The sequence below is a fragment of the Aquarana catesbeiana genome, linkage group LG03 (genome assembly GCF_042186555.1).
Source record: "Aquarana catesbeiana isolate 2022-GZ linkage group LG03, ASM4218655v1, whole genome shotgun sequence".
Classification (NCBI taxonomy): Eukaryota; Metazoa; Chordata; class Amphibia; order Anura; family Ranidae; genus Aquarana; species Aquarana catesbeiana.
In genome coordinates this window covers 691,137,147-691,156,069 of record NC_133326.1, presented here as the reverse complement: position 1 = coordinate 691,156,069, position 18,923 = coordinate 691,137,147, and the positions used below count along the sequence as shown (strand labels likewise).

At 39.9% G+C, this 18,923-nt stretch overlaps 1 protein-coding gene across 1 annotated transcript; it reads left to right on the top strand.

The window, feature by feature from the left end:
• The first annotated feature begins 17,676 nt into the window (after positions 1-17,676).
• LOC141134781 (olfactory receptor 6C2-like) lies at positions 17,677-18,612 on the top strand. The gene has a single exon (XM_073624218.1). The coding sequence runs from the start codon at positions 17,677-17,679 to the stop codon at positions 18,610-18,612; it is 936 nt and encodes a 311-aa protein (XP_073480319.1).
• The last annotated feature ends 311 nt before the right edge of the window (positions 18,613-18,923 follow it).

Sequence of the window (18,923 nt, the reverse complement as noted above, 5' to 3'; positions counted from 1 at the left end):
CAGAGGGGGCTGGACCAGATATGTGGATCTGAACAGAGAACAGCAGACTCAAAGTGAAAAAAATATGATTTATTAAGAGGACCTTATCAGTGGCATGCAACATAACTTGATAAATACAAACACCAAAAACAGCAACAAATACAAACCCCAGTGAACTGATATCAAATTGAACCTCCCTAGTGAAAATGAACCCAACTAAAGCAAAAAATGCAAACCTACGGTACTCAAGAACTTAGTAACCTATATGTAAACAGAAGGAAGAATAAGGCAAAGCAGTTTCAGGCTGAGGAGCAATGAACAGTGAATCAGATGGGCCAAAATGAAGAGAAGGTACAAAAAAGGCAGAATCAGTATCACAATTTACAGATACAATGAGTGTAGAGTGGACACACAGGTGGAAAGTAAAGTAAAAGGCTGAGACATTGAGGTATTCTAAAGGAGTAGCTAAACACCCTCCCAGAAGCCAACACCAGGTGCATATTAAATCCGGGCACTTGCTGGGAGACACCCACTGGTGGACACCAAAACTACACCCTTCGTGTACTTGGACCACAGTTCTAGCAGCAGGTGATCCAGTTCCTAACAGTGCCCCCTCTTTAAGAAGATGCCTCATTACACTTTAGTAAGCCTTGGCAAATGAAGTCTGTATTGTTCCCTGGCACGCCTTCATGGTGCCATCCAGAGAGGGAGTCCTTTGAAAGTTACTTTCAACAGGCAAATTAATAGTCCAAGTCCATGTGACACAAAAAAGTCTATGTTTTCAAAATACTGTGAGCTGCTGGGGAATCTTGATTCAAGAACATGTTCACCAAGTGGCATCTCTGCTACAAGTTTGGGTAACACACAAGATACCCTGCTGTAAAAACAAGTTTGATGCCCCCCACTGGAGTCTGGCAACAGGTTGGGTGGCCAACAGCCAGGACCTTTCCATTCCTTCAATGCAGCTGATAACCCATTGATGGGATACCATGACTCATTCTTGAATTTGGCTCTGAGATTCTTCAACACAGGTATCTTGACTTCATGTTGATCTGACATAATGGGAGTGTTGCTGCCAGGTTTATCTGATATGTTCCTCACAGTGAAGCCAGCTGATCGAAGATAGTCTTATTGAGGGTCCACTTGTTGTTCCACAGGAAGTGTATCAGCAAGTTGAGTCTGTGCTGCTGGGATATTCACTGTCCTCAGATCCAGCAGATGTTGTTGAGCCCATTCAATAATTGGGCAGACCTCCCTCATCAGAGTGTGTCTTCTGTTCACAATCTGTATTTGAATTTATACTACTAGTACCTTGTTGTTCAGACTTGAAGTACTCTGGTACCTTCCACACTAATAATGCTTTGAACGTGATGCTGAGCTTGAGGACATTTGATAAAATGATGAGTGTAATGCCCACTGGTCATGATCCTGGAAGTGGGCACTCCATTCTATCTGCCTGGTGTTTGATGTAGCTCTGTCCCAGCTCAATATAATAACTGGCTGGTGATTTTTCGGATTCTTTCCATGTGTTCACTACCAAAGAGAGTTCTTCACTGATGAGGACTATTGATGGGCTGAACACCCCCCAGTTCAGTTTGCACCAGAACTCCCAAAAAGGGAAAAAGTTCGGACCCGAGTCGCAAACTCTATTAAAATGTCTAAGGAACCCGAACATGAAAAATAAAAAGTTCCAATTTTAAGGGCTTATATGCAAGTTATTGGCCATAAAATGGGTATGGGGGCTTGGCTACTGCCCTGGGGGACATGTATCAATGCAAAATCTTTTTTCTTTTAAATATAGTTTTTAAAGGAGCAGTGATTTTAATGATGCTTCAAGTGAAACAATAAAAATGAAAAATTCCATTAAATATAGTGTCTGGGGGATCCCCTTAGTCTGCCTGTAAAGTGCCACATCCGTAACATGTATAGAACCTGTTGCAGCAAAACTGACATACAAAAACAAGAAAACTTGACATTTCAATTCACTCGCAGGTATTTCCGGCAATACACATAAATGCCCCCCCCCCACCCCAAAGCACCCTGTCCCCATTTTAATGGGGACAATGGGCCTCTTGCCGACAACCCTGGGCAGTGGTTGTGGGGGTCTGCGGGCAGGGGGCTTATTGGAACCTGGAAGCCCCATTTAACAAGGATGCCCCCAGATCCCACCCCCCAAATGAATGAGTATGGGGTACGTTGTACCCCTACTCATTGACCAAAAAGAGTGTCAAAAATAAATAAAGACAGGAGCAGGTTTTTGACAATTCTTTTATTTAAAAAATTAAAAAACAATGTTCCCGATGTAGATCCATCGTCAATCATGACCCGCTGGACCCGAAAAAAAAAGAAGAAGCTCTGCCCATGATGGAGATGAACCGCAAAATGCCTGCTCCTCTGTCTGATAGTTCTTAAATAGGTAAAGGGTGGGGGGCCACCTGGTGACATCACCTGATGGCACCGCTATTTTTTAAAATTTTGGCATGGGGGTTCCCCTCAAAATTCATACTAGACCTAATGGTTTGGTATGGATGTATGGATTAGGGGGGCCCACATCATTAATTCTTTACTATTGCCGGTAAATTTGGCAATTTTATTTTAATTCAGAAGATGACCCATCTGTTATTAAGGATGCTGCAGCCAGCCCCGCTCTTTAACAACCTATTAACTGTGCGTTCGGCGGGCAAACATCCTGCTGAGCGCACAGAAAATTTGGGTCTTTGGCAATCATCCGAATGGATGCTGTTCGCTCATCACTAGTGAGGATAATTGGATGGGCTGATAAAGGAATGTTCCATCACACTAACTGAGCATAGCATTCTGGATGTACGGGTATGCCAGTGTGCCCATTTGGTCATTGTAATAATTGATGAAAATATTTTCAGGATGCTAGACATTGATTAGCAAGAAGATGTACATTTCCCAGAACTTCTCTCCAGGACCCACATCAGGAAATGCTCCTAGCACCTGGCTGCCTGTACAAGCTCTTTTTGCACCTTTTTAATTAGGAAACAGCAAGAAAAATGCAAGTAATGCTGGAAACCTTCTACATAATTCTCAAAATTTCTTGCAGTGGAAGCTTGACTGAATTTTTTGAGTGTCTTGAGGAACACCATCCTCTGCTTTGACTGGAGTGAGCTTGTCTTCCAGTTGATTAGATAACCTTATAATTAAAAGGTATTGTCCAATGATACCGAAGAACTACTTGATCACTGGCTAGAGACAGTATGTTGTTCAAATAATGATGGACTCAGTTCCTTCAGGATTGTTTTGAGTGGTAGAATGTCCTTGGGGAAGTTGACCTACTGAATGAGAGGCCTTGCTGAACTGCAAACTGCAGATATTTATGGAAGCTTGGATGTACAGAGGCATGTAGATAAGCATCAGAGAGCATCCAGTCACCCATACTCACTGATATTGGCATTGAAGGACCCCACATCTATATGCTTGTTCAATGTATTTAAATATAAGACCAAACAAGACCAAACTTTTTTACTTGAAACAGCATTGAAAAAAAAAAGCTCTGCCGACTCTGGAAACCGTGCAATCATGTTCTCCTGTAAAAGAGGAAATATTTGTCTCCTGGAAATGATTAACTGGAGGCTGGACATACATTCAAAAGGACTTTTGCTGCTCTGAAGTGAAGTGAGTTTTGTTGGTCTGTAACTTAAGCTTGTTTGTATTTATCAGGAAGCTGTCTTCTGTCAGATGACTGTCACTGATGTCTTTGCTTTTTGTCCTTTGGGTCAGGCCAGAGAGGACCCCTGTCATCTTAGTAAAAGCAAAATCTAGTTTGAACTGTAATAGGAAATCATGCATGAGTTTGTTTTAAGTGCCAGACTTGTTGATCAGGGTTTTAACCATAGTACCATCATGGAAATCACTGACAATAGCATAGACTTGGCTGAGCATTTAATAATATTTATTTATGCCTATGCCCCAAAATCTCCTAATATTTTTATCTTTTTAAAGGCTGTGACTAATCTGTCCCATTCCACATCCTCCATCATTACTCTTTTAATGTTTCCTGTCCAACTAGTTATCACTCAGTGCCAGTGCTACTGCTAGCCTTCAAGCACCAGCCACCGCGGTTTATGCCCTTTTGAGGTCTAGGTCTATTTTATGATACAAAGCATCCTTAAATGTAACCACATCTTTCAAAGCCAGAGTAACATGCCTTGTTTGCCTTGTTTGGCTTTACATACACTTTGATGTCAGATCTTGGACATCCAACTCTTCCTGGACTGATGTAAAGGAGCTTCCTTCTGTAACCCTTAGGAGACATTTAAATCTCATTATAACCTAAAAAAAAAACCTCATTGATTTTCCTTCCCTAACGATTCATTGCCAAAATGGCAACATTTCACTACAATTTCCCTATTTTACCGACATTTCTTAGAAATGAACACTCTAAATATTGTCAATCCTTGGTTTCAGTAAATCCGCTTTGTTTGTCTTTCTTTTTCTTTCTCTCTCAGCCCTGAGGCAATTTCATAAAAAAAATATATTGCTGCTATCACTAAACATATAAAAACTTTGAAGAAAATGCAAAAATAAATAAAAAATAAGAAAAAGTTCAGCTGTAAAATCATGTTGCACATACATACCTCATCCTGAAAATCACTTCCAGGTCTGTGGACTTTCTCAAGGTGTTCAGAATTTTACATTTGTTGTTGGTTGCCACCTCACTTAACTAGTGTGGTAAATATAACAAAATAAGGTTAGGTTATATGTAATTTTTCATAATTTTTTGAAAGCTCACATCCTCTCAACTTCAAGTAATAATATTCATTCCTGGGACATGCTGGCTTGCAAGAAAAAAAACTTTGGCCTGGTGGGAGAAAAAACAACTGATTTGAATTTGAATGAAAGAGGTTGATTTCTGTGGGCTAGAGAACATGTACCGTGCAAAGTGTGCCATGGTAATGTTCGATGAGCATGGTAAAAGGTGGGTAGTATATAAGGATATTTATTTATTTATTTCAGGTACTTTTATAGCGCCGTCAATTTTACGCAGTGCTTTACATATACAGTGGGGACGGAAAGTATTCAGACCCCCTTAATTTTTTTGCTAAAATCATTTAAGTTCATTTTTTTCCTCATTAATGTACACACAGCACCCCACATTTATTAAAAAAGAAAAACTGAAATATCACATGGTCCTAAGTATTCAGACCCTTTGCTGTGACAATCATATATTTAACTCAGGTGCTGTCCATTTCTTCTGATCATCCTTGAGATGGTTCTACACCTTCATTTGAGTCCAGCTGTGTTTGATTATACTGATTGGACTTGATTAGGAAAGCCACACACCTGTCTATATAAGACCTTACAGCTCACAGTGCATGTCAGAGCAAATGAGAATCATGAGGTCAAAGGAACTGCCTGAAGAGCTCAGAGACAGAATTGTGGCAAGGCACAGATCTGGCCAAGGTTACAAAAAAATTTCTGCTGCACTTAAGGTTCCTAAGAGCACAGTGGCCTCCATAATCCTTAAATGGAAGATGTTTGGGACAACCAGAACCCTTCCTAGAGCTGGCTGTCCGTCACTGTGGCTGAGCTCCAGAGATGCAGTCGGGAGATGGGAGAAAGCTGTAGAAAGTCAACCATCACTGCAGCCCTCCACCAGTCCGGGCTTTATGGCAGAGTGGCCCGACGGAAGCCTCTCCTCAGTGCAAGACACATAAAAGCCCGCATGGAGTTTGCTAAAAAATACCTGAAGGACTCCAAGATGGTGAGAAATAAGATTCTTTGGTCTGATAAGACCAAGATAGAACTTTCTGGCCTTAATTCTAAGCGGTATGTGCGGAGAAAACTAGGCACTGCTCATCACCTGTCCAATACAGTCCTAACAGTGAAGCATGGTGGTGGCAGCATCATGCTAAGGGGGTGTTTTTCAGCTGCAGGGACAGGACGACTGATTGCAATCGAGGGAAAGATGAATGCGGCCAAGTACAGGGATATCCTGGACGAAAACCTTCTCCAGAGTGCTCAGGATCTCAGACTGGGCTGAAGGTTTACTTTCCAACAAGACAATAACGCTAAGCACACAGCTAAAATAATGAAGGAGTGGCTTCACAACAACTCTGTGGCTGTTCTTGAATGGCCCAGCCAGAGCCCTGACTTAAACCCAATTGAGCATCTCTGGAGAGACCTAAAAATGACTGTCCACCAACGTTTACCATCCAACCTGACAGAACTGGAGAGGATCTGCAAGGAGGAATGGCAGAGGATCCCCAAATCCAGGTGTGAACAACTTGTTGCATCTTTCCCAAAAAGACTCATGGCTGTATTAGATCAAAAGGGTGCTTCTACTAAATACTGAGCAAAGGGTCTGAATACTTAGGACCATGTGATATTTCAGTTTTTCTTTTTTAATAAATCTGCAAAAATGTCAACAATTCTGTGTTTTTCTGTCAATATGGGGTGCTATGTGTACATTAATGAGGGAAAAAATTAACTTAAATGATTTTAGCAAATGGCTGCAATATAACAAAGAGTGAAACATTTAAGGGGAGTCTGAATACTTTCTGTCCCCACTGTACATTGTACATACTCATCAGTCCCTACCCTCAAGGAGCTTACACTCTAAGGTCCCTAACTCACATTCATACATACTAGGGACAATTTAGACAGGATCCAATTAACCTACCAGCATGTCTTTGGAGTGTGGGAGGAAACCGGAGTACCCAGAGGAAACCCACGCAGGCACAGGGAGAACATGCAAACTCCAGGCAAGTAGTGTCATGGTTGGGATTCGAAACAGCAAACTTTCTTACTGCTAGGTGAAAGTGCTACCCACTACACCACTGTGATATCCTACAGCATGGGTGCTCAACCTTGAAGATGCAAAGTTAGTCAATGCTGTAGGACATAGGTGCTCAACCTGTGGAGCTCCAGCTGTTGCAGAACTACAAGTCCCATCCTGCGTCTGCCTTTGGGAGTCATGCTTGTAACTGTCTGCCTTGCAATGCTTCATGGGGCTTTTAGTTCCGCAGCAGCTGGAGGGCCACAGGTTAAGCACCCATGTCCTGCAGCATGGGCGCTCAACCTGTGATCCTCCTGCTGTTGCAAAACTACAAGTCCTAAGAAACTAGAGTGGTACATATAGATTTTCTATTTACATGTGAATTTTTTATGTTTTACTGTTTTACTAGTCCTATAAAAAATGTAAATAAATAACATAAAATAATAATTACTCCAGGGCCTTCTTTTTACACATGGCTCATTATTGGTAAATACACAACTATATTAAGAAAGGCTCAGTGGATAATATTATACACAGAGGAACAATGCTAGAAATCCCATAGGACTTAATAATGTATGAATGAAACTATAAAATGACCTTAGAAAATTCATATTTGTACATTGCAGAGACTGGGTGATATCCTGTATATTTATTTGCATTTAGCAAAAAAGGTAAGTTACTCTGCATAACTTCATACCAATCACTCTTTCTAAATGACTTTACAAACTTCATGATTAAAAAAAAACTTCATGCTTTAAAAAGGTGTAGAGATAATAATAGATTTAAAATGTGCAATGTCTTGTGGACCATACCTCTGTCTTTCTACCCTTTTTCTTCTTTTTCTTTCCTTTTCTCCACCTCACGTTTAAAGCTCATTATCAGAATTTATTTGACCTATACACATTTTACCTGTAAATAATATGTATAGTAGGTATAAATCATTTAAATACCTACAAAAGAAACTAATGAAACAATATATACCTTTATTTTAGGTTTACGTGAACCCAATGTTTAATATTTGAAATTTCATGATACTTACCTATACAGACTCTACTGTAAAACAATGAGCTTACTTTATAGATCCTTGTAAACTTACTTCATGTATCTTTATATTATTGTATACTCAATAAACTTCTATTGACAAGGAAAGATGAAAGCTGAAAAAAAAAATGTACAATGTCATTCATGGCAAGGCCAAAGGGTAGGCAGGAGAGGTGGATACCATACGTTTTTCAGCAAGAGGAGGGCTCAGAAAGTGGGGCACTTGCAGCCTATGCTGCAGAAGTAGTTCACAGCTTATGGTGGACCACTTCAGCTTTGTCTGTAAGAATTTTGACTTTCCCGTATTGATGTCCAGGTGATAAATCCTATCTGTACGCTAACTGGGTGAGAATCATCTGTTTTGCTTTGGTTTAGTGAACTTCTTTCCACCATTGAAAGAAACAAATGTTGGTTAAATGGCCTCTGTCAGAAACTGGGCATAGCGTGATAATACTACATGGTCTGTAAGATATTCTTTGGGAGAGAGGATGTGCATGGTTCATTGTTCTCTGTAAAGATACAGTTGTGTTCCTATTTTTACACAGTTATGTTGGAAAATCTAAGAGTGTCCCATGTGTATCTTCTGGATAGAAATGTACCTCAAATGTTCTCTGATATTATGCTACATTCATCTTGACATCTGTTGTGACTTAATTACCTGTGTTGCTGTAGCTCACACAACCCCAAAACAGCAGAGATCCACCTCCATGTTGTATGGTAGGAATGTTGTGCTTCTCTTCATAGACCTTGCTGACTCCTCTCCTAACACAATTTGAGACCACCAAGTTTAATTTTGATGTCACCAATCTAAAACATTTGTTTCCAGTTGTAACACCCATACCATCAGATAAGGAAAAAAAACGTACACAGTAAGTCAATTTTAAAAGCCAAAGCTCTTACCTTAATACCAAAATAATAATAAATTTTAAAAAAATAAGAAATAATCACAATAATTATAATGAAAATATTATAGTTCATATTTTAATAAACAATTAACATATGTATAATCCATACATCATTGCAGCAAAATTATTTTACCATTTCAGGTACAGGCCAAACATTCATGCAGAGACAAAAACAAATCATTCACCTGAAGGATCATTCAAAATGAAGATTGTTTGCATTTTTGCTATTTTTTTTTTTTTTTTTTTTTTTATGTATACCGCAATCAAACTACCATGACATTGAAAATTACAACAGAAATCAGGGCCCTTTTGTGCATGCTGGCCATTTTCCATTCTTTTTGAGCTGTAGAAGAGAATGCTTCTTGCTTCATTTATTTTTTCCATTTTTTTAAATTCATTTTTCCAATAAATATTTTTAAAATCTATCTCACATTTTCTTATTAAGTTTTATTACTTTATTTCAACTAATCAACAATTCTTCCTTTGATTAGCCTGACATTTTAGAGGATATCTGGTTGAACTGTGATTTACTTTTATGCATTTATACTTTTTTCTTTTAGCATTATCTCATGCCATGTGCTAATGTTGCCATACTTATCAAATTACTATCATTGAAGTAAAAGTTACATAGTTTTTGTAAGACTGAATAAATAACACTAGTTTATCCTGTTCATCCTGAGTGTGTGAGTGTGTATGCCACTACCACTTTCCATATACCTGTGCATTGAGCTTGCTAAGAAACAAATCTAAAAGTTTTTTTTTTAAATTTACCTACATTCCCCGCTGACACCACCAACTGTGGAAGGGAGTTCCACATCCTTAAAGCTCTAACAGTAAAGAACCCATTATGCAGTTTATGATTGAATCAATTTTCACCCAACTTACTTGTATGGCCATGTGTCTTCTTTAGAGACATTTGGTTAAATAGTTTTCTCCCAATCCTAGTCATCATTTAAAGATTTGTATATAGTGATCATATCCCCTCTTACGCATTCTTTTTCCAGGAAGAATACAATTAATGTTCCTAGTCGTTCCTCATAACTGAGATCCGCCAGGTGGCTTATTAGCTCTGTTGCCCTTCTCTGGACTCTTTACAGTTCAAGGACATCTTTCCTGAGGACTGGTGACCAAAACCAGATGGCATATTCAAGATGTGGCAGAACCAGAGTTTTGTAAAGTGATAGAATTATAGTTTTATCTCTTGAATAAATACCCTTTTAATGCATGCTAATTGTCTGTCAGTCCTGCTTGCTGCAGCTTGGCATTGCATGCAGTTGCTGAGTCTGTGATCTATTAGGATCCTTTTCCATCCTACATTTCCCCACAGGTTCTCACCATAGCAGGTAACTTGCATGCCCCCCACAGGTTATCACCTTAGCATGTAAGTTGCATGCATATATTAAGCTCCCCTTTGCATTATTTTACATTTTTTAATAATAAACCTCCTCTGCCATTTAGCTGCCCAACCTTTTATTTATGTAGGTCCTCCTATGAAGTTGCTGTATCCTGTGGTAAAGTTATTTCCCTGCTTAGCTTTGTATCATCAGCAAACACTGAGAAAGAACTATTTACAGTATTCTAACCTCTATATCATTTATGAACAAGCTAAACAGAATTGGCCCCAGGACAGAGCCCTGTTGTAACCCACTCACAATTCTAGACTATTCAGAAATATGCTATTTATCACCAACCTCTGGCTGCTCTCTTGCAACCAGTTTTCGATCCAGGTACATACCATTTCATCAAAGTCAGAAGATCTTAATTTGTACTAATTAATCATTTATGTGGTAAATTAATGTATGAAATGTCTCAGGGAAATCTAGATACACTATTTCCACAGGCCTTCCTCTATCAAAATTACAGCAGCTTACCTCCTAATAAAATGTTAAAGGGTTTGTCTGGCAAGAACCTTATCATTCCAATCGTTTACATACTATTGATGTTAGCCTGTAATTCCCAGGTATACGTATCGGCTTTTATTTTCAATATTGGTACCAAATTTGCTTTTCTCCAATCATCTGGTACCATTCCGGTGTGACTTTTTACATTTGTTATTTTTTTTGCACTTAAATATTTTGATAGATGTAACATTCATGGTAAATATAAAATAGAAAACATATAGTTATATTTGATTTCACTTCTAAGCTTTTTAACATGAACTAACTGCAAATGTATTATATTTTGTGATAATAAGGTAACCCATGTGCCACAAAGCCCACTTTGGCTGTTGCACATTTGAAACCTTTAAAGAGTAACTTCCCTTTCACAGGTATTGTTTGTGACTTTAGCGTAAATGGTAAGACATTCACGCAGCACATTTTTATAAGTAAGTCCCATAGTATGCATTTCACTGTTTCATTTAAATCCCCCAAAAAATGAAAAACACTTTGAACCCAAAAAACCTTCACCCCAGGTTAATAAAATGCATCTTCTCAATTACTAATTCACCCCACTGCATTGAAAGCCCTCTCTAACATAACATGCACAGTAGGGAAGGTTAACACCTAAAGAATATGTAGCATTACCCTACATCCAGTGCTTAAACATGAACAAATGTAACCTACTTTATTAAAGGTCCTCTCTGACATGACACATGTAGCAGGGTAGGCTAGTACCTGGAATACATATTGCGCTACCTCGAGACTGTGGTCGATAATTTAACGAATAAAAAAGTGTTCACTCAAAATCATCCCACTGTGATGAAAGCCCGCTCTGACATGACGTGTGCAGAAGGGCAACTTTCATACTGATAGTTATTTAACACAAACCCTCACCCCAGGTTTTTAATAAACAGCTCCTCAGTCACAAGTTCACCCAATTGCATTGAAGACTCTCTGGCATGACACATGCAGCAGGGCAGGGTAGTGTCTAGAGCACATGTAGAAGAACCTAGACCCAGTGGTCAAGCCTAGACACCTAAGCCTAGAGTAAAACAGTGTACACCCAGAAAGCCCGTACCCACAACCCATTATTAAAATGCAGCTTTTCAGTCACAAAATCACCCCACTGCATTGGCCCTCTCTAATACCACATGTGTAGCAGGGCAGACTAGTACCTAAAATGCATTTTGGACCACCTCCAGAGAGTAGTCCAGCCTTGACCTTGACCAGCCTTGATCACATTCATGAACTTACTTGGTAGTTTTTAAGTGTTTTGTTTACAGTCTTGCCATCTCTGCCTACTGTCTTTGCTTGACCAGTTCAGGGATGACCTTCCAATGAAAAACAAACACCTGAAATTTTTTATCATAACTATTTTAAACAATAAACAAATGATAATGTTGAAATAGTGTTCCAAATAAATAATGTAACATAAAAAGTTACTGTTGGATGGGAATATGGGTGAAGCTAAACCAGTGTTTTGGATCTCAGCACTATCAAAGATCAAGTTCCTGCCCTTTCTATTTTTGTATTAAAGACAGCGGGCTTCTAACTCCTTGAATTAGAACATTTTCAAAAATTGTAACCATTGTTAAAAAAGGGCAGCCCGCAAAGGGGAAATTTGTTTCAGAAACACATGGAACACTGAAAGCCAACTTGTTTTGATTTTGTACTGCAGTTATGCCTTCAATGTGGCAGAATTGTGACCAGATTAAATAAATGTTTTGGAAGAAATGCCAAATGGTGAGACAAAATAGGGAGGTGTTTTGGAATCAAATTCTTCTGTGCTAAAGTGTGGGGTAATGTGCAATAAACAAAGACAACCATAGAGAGATGTGGCAAAAGGGTTAATCTACCTCAAACTGAGGAGCTTTGTGCTCCTTTTTGGATGGTAGAAGAGATCCTCTTGCTATTCTCCTATTGGGGAGGTGTGAATCTGCTCCCAACACCACCTACACTCTTCCTTCACACCACCAGCATCACATCCTTCCCTTCTCACTAGCAGAACCCCAACCTTCCTACTTCTATTACTCCTTTGCCTCTTGCTGCCTTTGCCTCACAGAGATGGAGGCAGTAGGCAAAGAAACTTACTGGCCCTGAGACAATTGGAAGTTTTCCTCTTTCTTCCGCAACTGTGTCTCCAGTGGCCACGATATTGCAACATGCTTTGTGTACTCCTGCAGGAACATCAGAGGCATTGTGAACCTTATTTGTGCCTTAGTTTGTCAGGCCTGGCAAAAGCTGGAGTGGGATCAGCCACCTCTCAGCCTGCCTATTGCTGAATAGCTTTCGGAAACTATGGCCCATTGTACCTTCTTTTCCTTAGGTATACCAGCTGCATAGGTTCTGTTGTGCTTGAGGGGGATTGGTGGTTCTGAGGAGTTCCTAGCGCCAGTGAGGAGAACAGGGTATAGCCGACTATGCTTTCAACACCAAGGGGAAGAACACGGGGTGCCACCATCCATCATACATTTTAGAAAGAAAAACTTTGTTATTTTGTGTTGACTTTGCAATATCAACTGTGTTCTTGATTTGGGAAATGTTTGCATTCCTAAAACAAGATAGAACAAAAGTTTCTGAAAGGAGATGACATTACATGATACCTTATGGGCAATTATTACAGTCATATCCAAGGAGGGTAACGATCCCCAGCTGTGCCAGAGTTATAGTCCTAGATCACTACTGAATGTAGACCTCGAAATCTTTACTAGAATCCTCACTAGGCACTTGCTATCTTATATCCCTGTCCTTGTACACCTAGATCAATCAGGTTTTGTTTCTGACAGGGAGGCAAGGGACAACTCCCAACATAAACTAAACACTATCCACGTGGTTCAAGAAAAAACAAATATATATATTTTATATTTAAATATATTATATTGTCACTGAAGCTATTCCTGCGTACAATAATGCCCCGTACACACGGTCGGACATTGATCGGACATTCCGACAACAAAGTCCATGGATTTTTTCCAACGGATGTTGGCTCAAACTTGTTTTGCATACACACGGTCACACAAAGTTATCGGAAAATCCGATTGTTCTGAACACGGTGGCATAAAGCACGTACGTCGGGATTATAAATGGGGCAGTAGCAATAGCTTTCATCTCTTAATTTATTCTGAGCATGCGTGGCACTTTGTGCGTCGGATTTGTGTAGACACGATCGGAATTTCCGACAACGGATTTTGTTATCGGAAAATTTTATAGCAAGCTCTCAAACTTTGTGTGTCGGAAATTCCGATGGAAAATGTGTGATGGAGCCCACACACGGTCGGAATTTCTGACAACAAGGTCCTATCACACATTTTCCGTGTGTACAGGGCATTAGAAAGAATCCTGAGATCAAACGCCTTATCACCACTAAACTTGTCCATAAAGTCGCAGCATATGCGAATGACTTACCTTTCTTTATTTCTGATCCCCACAATATCCTACCAGGCTTATTACAAAAACTGGAGACATACAAAGCCCTATATTATTACAAAATGAATGTCTACAGATTGGAAGCTCTAAATATCATGCTTTCTCAACAACTCTTTGATCATTTAGTCCTCATGCACACGGACATTTTTACAGCTGCTTTTTTGAGCTTTTTTTGCAGCTTAACCACTTCCCGCCCGCCCTATAGCGGATTGACGTCCGGGAAGTGGTTGTGTTATCCTGACTGGACGTCATATGATGTCCAGCAGGATAACATGCCGCAGCGCGCCCCCGGGGGCGCGCAGCGCGCCCCCGGGGGCGCGCAGCGCGGCGATCGGTGGAGCGGTGTGTCAGTCTGACACACCGCTACACTGATCTTGGTAAAAAGCCTCCGGCTGAGGCTCTTTACCACGTGATCAGCCGTGTCCAATCACGGCTGATCACGCTGTCAATAGGAAGAGCCGTTGATCGGCTCTTCCTCACTCGCGTCTGACAGACGCAAGTAGAGGAGAGCCGATCGGCGGCTCTCCTGGCAGGGGGGGTCTGCGCTGATTGTTTATCAGCGCAGCCCCCCCTCAGATCACCCCACTGGACTACCAGGGATGCCACTAGGACCACCAGGGAAGGGGCAACGTGGATGGCCAGGTATGAACCAGCTATACTCAGCCATACTCAGTCATACTCAGCCATACTTGGCCAGGCTGTGGAAGTCTCAAACATGTGGTATCGCCGTACTCAGGAGGAGGAGGAGAATCTATTTTGGGGTGTCATTTTTGGTATGCACATGCTATGTGTTAGAAATATCGTATAAATGGACAACTTTGTGTTAAAAAAAAATGCTTCCTGCCCACCGGCCATCATACGATGTCCTTGACTTTGTGCGGGGATATCTGAATGATGCCTGCAGCTACAGACATCATTCAGATATCATCTTTTTCAGCTGGCGATTCCCTACACCATAAGAATGATCATAGCGGCTGTTCCACTGCTTGATCGTTCTTACGGGAGGCGAGAGGGGATGTCCCCCCCTCCCGCCGCCCTCCGGTGCTTCTACCAACTCACCGCTACGATCAAAGCAAGGATCGTTTTTTTTTTTTTTTTTTTTTATTTCAGGCTTCCCAGCCTAGAGGTGAGATGTGGGGGTTATATTGACCCCATATCTCACTGTAAAGAGGACCTGTCATGCCACATTCCTATTACAAGGATGTTTACATTCCTTGTAATAGGAATAAAAGTGATCAAAACATTTATTTTTTGGACAAAAGCATCAAACTAATATAAATAAAGTAAAATGAACAATAAAAAAAAAAAAAATTTCCCCCCGTGTCCCCGTGTGCTCACATGCAGAAGCGAACACATACGTAAGTCTCGCCCACATATGAAAATGGTGTTCAAACCACACATGTGAGGTATCGCTGCGATCGGTAGAGCGAGAGCAATAATTTTGGCCCTAGACCTCCTCTGTAACTCAAAACATGTAACCAGTAAAAAATTTTAAAGCGTTGCCTATGGGGATTTTTAAGTAGCGAAGTTTGGCGCCATTTCATGAGCGTGTGCAATTTTGAAGGGTGACATGTTAGGTATCTATTTACTCGGCATAACTTCATCTTTCACATTATGCAAAAACAGTGGGCTAATGTTAATTTTTTTTTTTTTTTTTCAAAAAAAATGTACGAAAAATTGCTGCGCAAATACCGTGCGAGATAAAAAGTTTCAACGACTGCCATTGTATTCTCTAGGGTCTTTGCTAAAAAAAAATATATAATGTTTTGGGGTTCTATGTAATTTTCTAGCAAATAAATTATGATTTTTACTTGTAGGAGAGAAATGTCAGAATTGGCCTGGGCACTCCAGAACGCCTGAAGGTGCTCCGTGCATGTTGGGCCTCTGTATGTGGCCACGCTGTGTAAAAGTCTCACACATGTGGTATCGCCACACTCGGGAGTAATAGCAGAATGTGTTTTGAGTGTAATTTGTGGTACGCATATACTGTGTGTGAGAAATAACCTGCTAATATGACAATTTTGTAAAAAAAGAGAAAAAAAAAATCTTGATTTTGCAAAGAATTGTGGGAAAAAATGACAACTTCAAAAAACTCATCATGCATCTTTCTAAACACCTTGGAATGTCTTCTTTCCAAAAAGGGGTCATTTGGGGGGTATTTGTACTTTTCTAGCATGTTGTGGTCTCAAGAAATTAGATAGGCTGTCAGTACTTCAGGTGTGATCAATTTTCAGATATTGGCACCATAGCTTTTGGACTCTATAACTTTCACAAATATTTGGGTTATTTTTACCAAAGATATGTAGTGGTATAAATTTTGGCCAAAATATATGAAGAAAAATTACTAATTTGCAAAATTTTATAACAGAAACGAAGAAAAATGCATTTTTTTACAGAATTTTCGGTCTTTTTTCTTTTATAGCGCAAAAAATAAAGAACTCAGCGGTGATTAAATACCACCAAAAGAAAGCTCTATTTGTGTAAAAAAAAAGGACAAACATTTCATATAGGTACACTGTTGCATGACTGAGTAAGTTGTAGTAAGTTTTTTTCTCAGAGAATAGGTGCAGGAACTACCCCCTTTCTGAGCCACCCCTTTTCTCCACCCCCTACCCACCTCCGAGCACCGTTCCTTGGTTCCATCCCCTACCCACCTCCCAGCACTGCCCTTTTAGACAATACAAAATCAAGTATCAATTTGTGGTACTGAGTAATCCGTAAGGAATTTGATAATTATAACAAGAAAAGCAGTAGAATAGAACCCCTGCATCAAGTAACAATACAGCCCCCACCAGCAACAAACGACCACCTGACCACAAAAAATCCCCCCAGCAACAATAGACTGCCAGCAGCAACAGCAGATTTCCCCACATCCAGCATCAATAGATTCTCCGGCATCCAGCAACAATAGACCCCTCCCTCAATAGTAGATTTCTCCCAGCAACTGACCCCCCAGCAATATAAGACCCACCCCCAGCAACAGTAAGTCTTCCACCACCAGCAATAGACTTCCTCAGAAACAATAGACCCCCATGCAAAAATAGATACCCTCCAGCTAGAATAGATCCCCTAGCAGTGAGTATCAATAGACCCTGCAGCACACCCCAGCACCACTTGCTGTCAGTGGTGATGGTGCCGGAAATGCGTTCCCCTGTGTTCCCGCTGAAAAAAAGCCCAGGTTAAATTAATAGAAAAATCAGCGTAAACACCAACCTTTTCTGCTAGTTTGTATATCATAATTGGCAGACATGCTAACTGAATTTTGTTTGGTATTGAAATGCATCTGTTCCTACAAGCTCCATGGCCTTTGAATGTTGATTTTTTTTTTCTTTTTTATCCTGTACTGTCATCACATAAAATAAAGAAAAATAAATAAATAACAAAAGTGAATTTTGCAGCTTGCCAGTTAGTAATTTTCTGTGCATATAGCCACCACTGTAGAATGCAATCACAATTTACATTATAAATTGAACACTGATTAAAATGGATACCAGAGGACAAAATGGAGTGGAAGACCCCAACAGTAAGAAGCTGATTTTAATTTAGCATTTCAAAATTTAGCTTAATGGAAGATTGAATAGACTTTAAGACACAGATATGCAAATATTTGTTACTTGCTGCTTTGACGTTTCTCCTTTTTATATGATTCAATATTTCACTCTCACTCTTTACCTGACAGGTCAACCTCTTGGCTTTTAAGATGTGTGAAGACAATCAAACAAAAGTCTCAGAAATCCATCTTCTTGGAGTACAAGGTCTAGGCAACTTCAAACTTCTATTCTTCACTGCCCTACTTTTATTTTACATTGCAATAGTGACTGGAAACCTTTTAATTATCCTTCTAGTGTCAACCAATAATAACCTCAAAATTCCAATGTTCATCTTTCTCCAGCACCTTGCTTTCGCTGATGCTGTCCTAGCCACTTGTATTATACCAATGATGGCAGAGATAATAATACGGACGAAGGGAAAAATTTCTGTGGTTGGTTGTATTACACAAATGTATTTCTATTATATGTTTGGGTTTGTGCAATGTTTTCTTCTTGCTGTAATGTCTTATGATCGATATGTAGCTATTCGTAACCCTTTACGTTACATTTTAATTATGAACCGCAGAATCTGCTTCCTGATGGGATATGGCTGTTGGGTAACAACTTGGAGCATATGTTCAAGTGAATTTATTTTGATAATTCAGTATGAGTTTTGTGGCCCCAGTGACATTGATTACTTCTTTTGTGATATTGGTCCAGTTATACAATTGTCCACCTCAGACACGTCTATCGTACAATGGCTAGACTTCACATATTCTGCCCTAGGTTTATTCTGTGCTCTTACCTTTATCATCGGGACTTACATCTACATTTTTATTATCATTCTCAAGATTTCATCTTCTACTGCCAGAAAAAAATCCTTTTCAACATGTAGTGCCCACCTGATCTCTGTGGGTGCATATTATGGGTCCTTAATCACTATTTATGTGACTCCATCCAGTGAAATGTCACCTAACGTAAACAAGTACACTTCTTTATTGTACGCCATGGTGACCCCACTGATGAATCCCATCATATATAGCTTGAGAAACCAGGAGATAAGACAAGCTTTTCATAAAGAGTTGAGAAAGATAGCAGTGAGGTAATTTAGAGTTATGCGAATATTCAAAGGAGAATGAGGGACATTAAATAACAAATCTTCTGTCGAAGGAAAACTGACATTCACTTCTCAAGGTAGACACTATATGACCCTTAAAATGTACTAGGATACCCCACATTCCATTGCAGACTTCTGGCTTTCCGCTCTCGTTGAAACCCAACTCCTCACTGGACTTATGTGAGAGCAGCGGGAGCCATTGGCTTCTGCTGCTCTCAATCAAATCCAGTAAGCTGCACTGTGTTTGTCTATAGAGACACATAGCCTTGTTTGGGATTGAGCCTGCATGCATGCCACTAT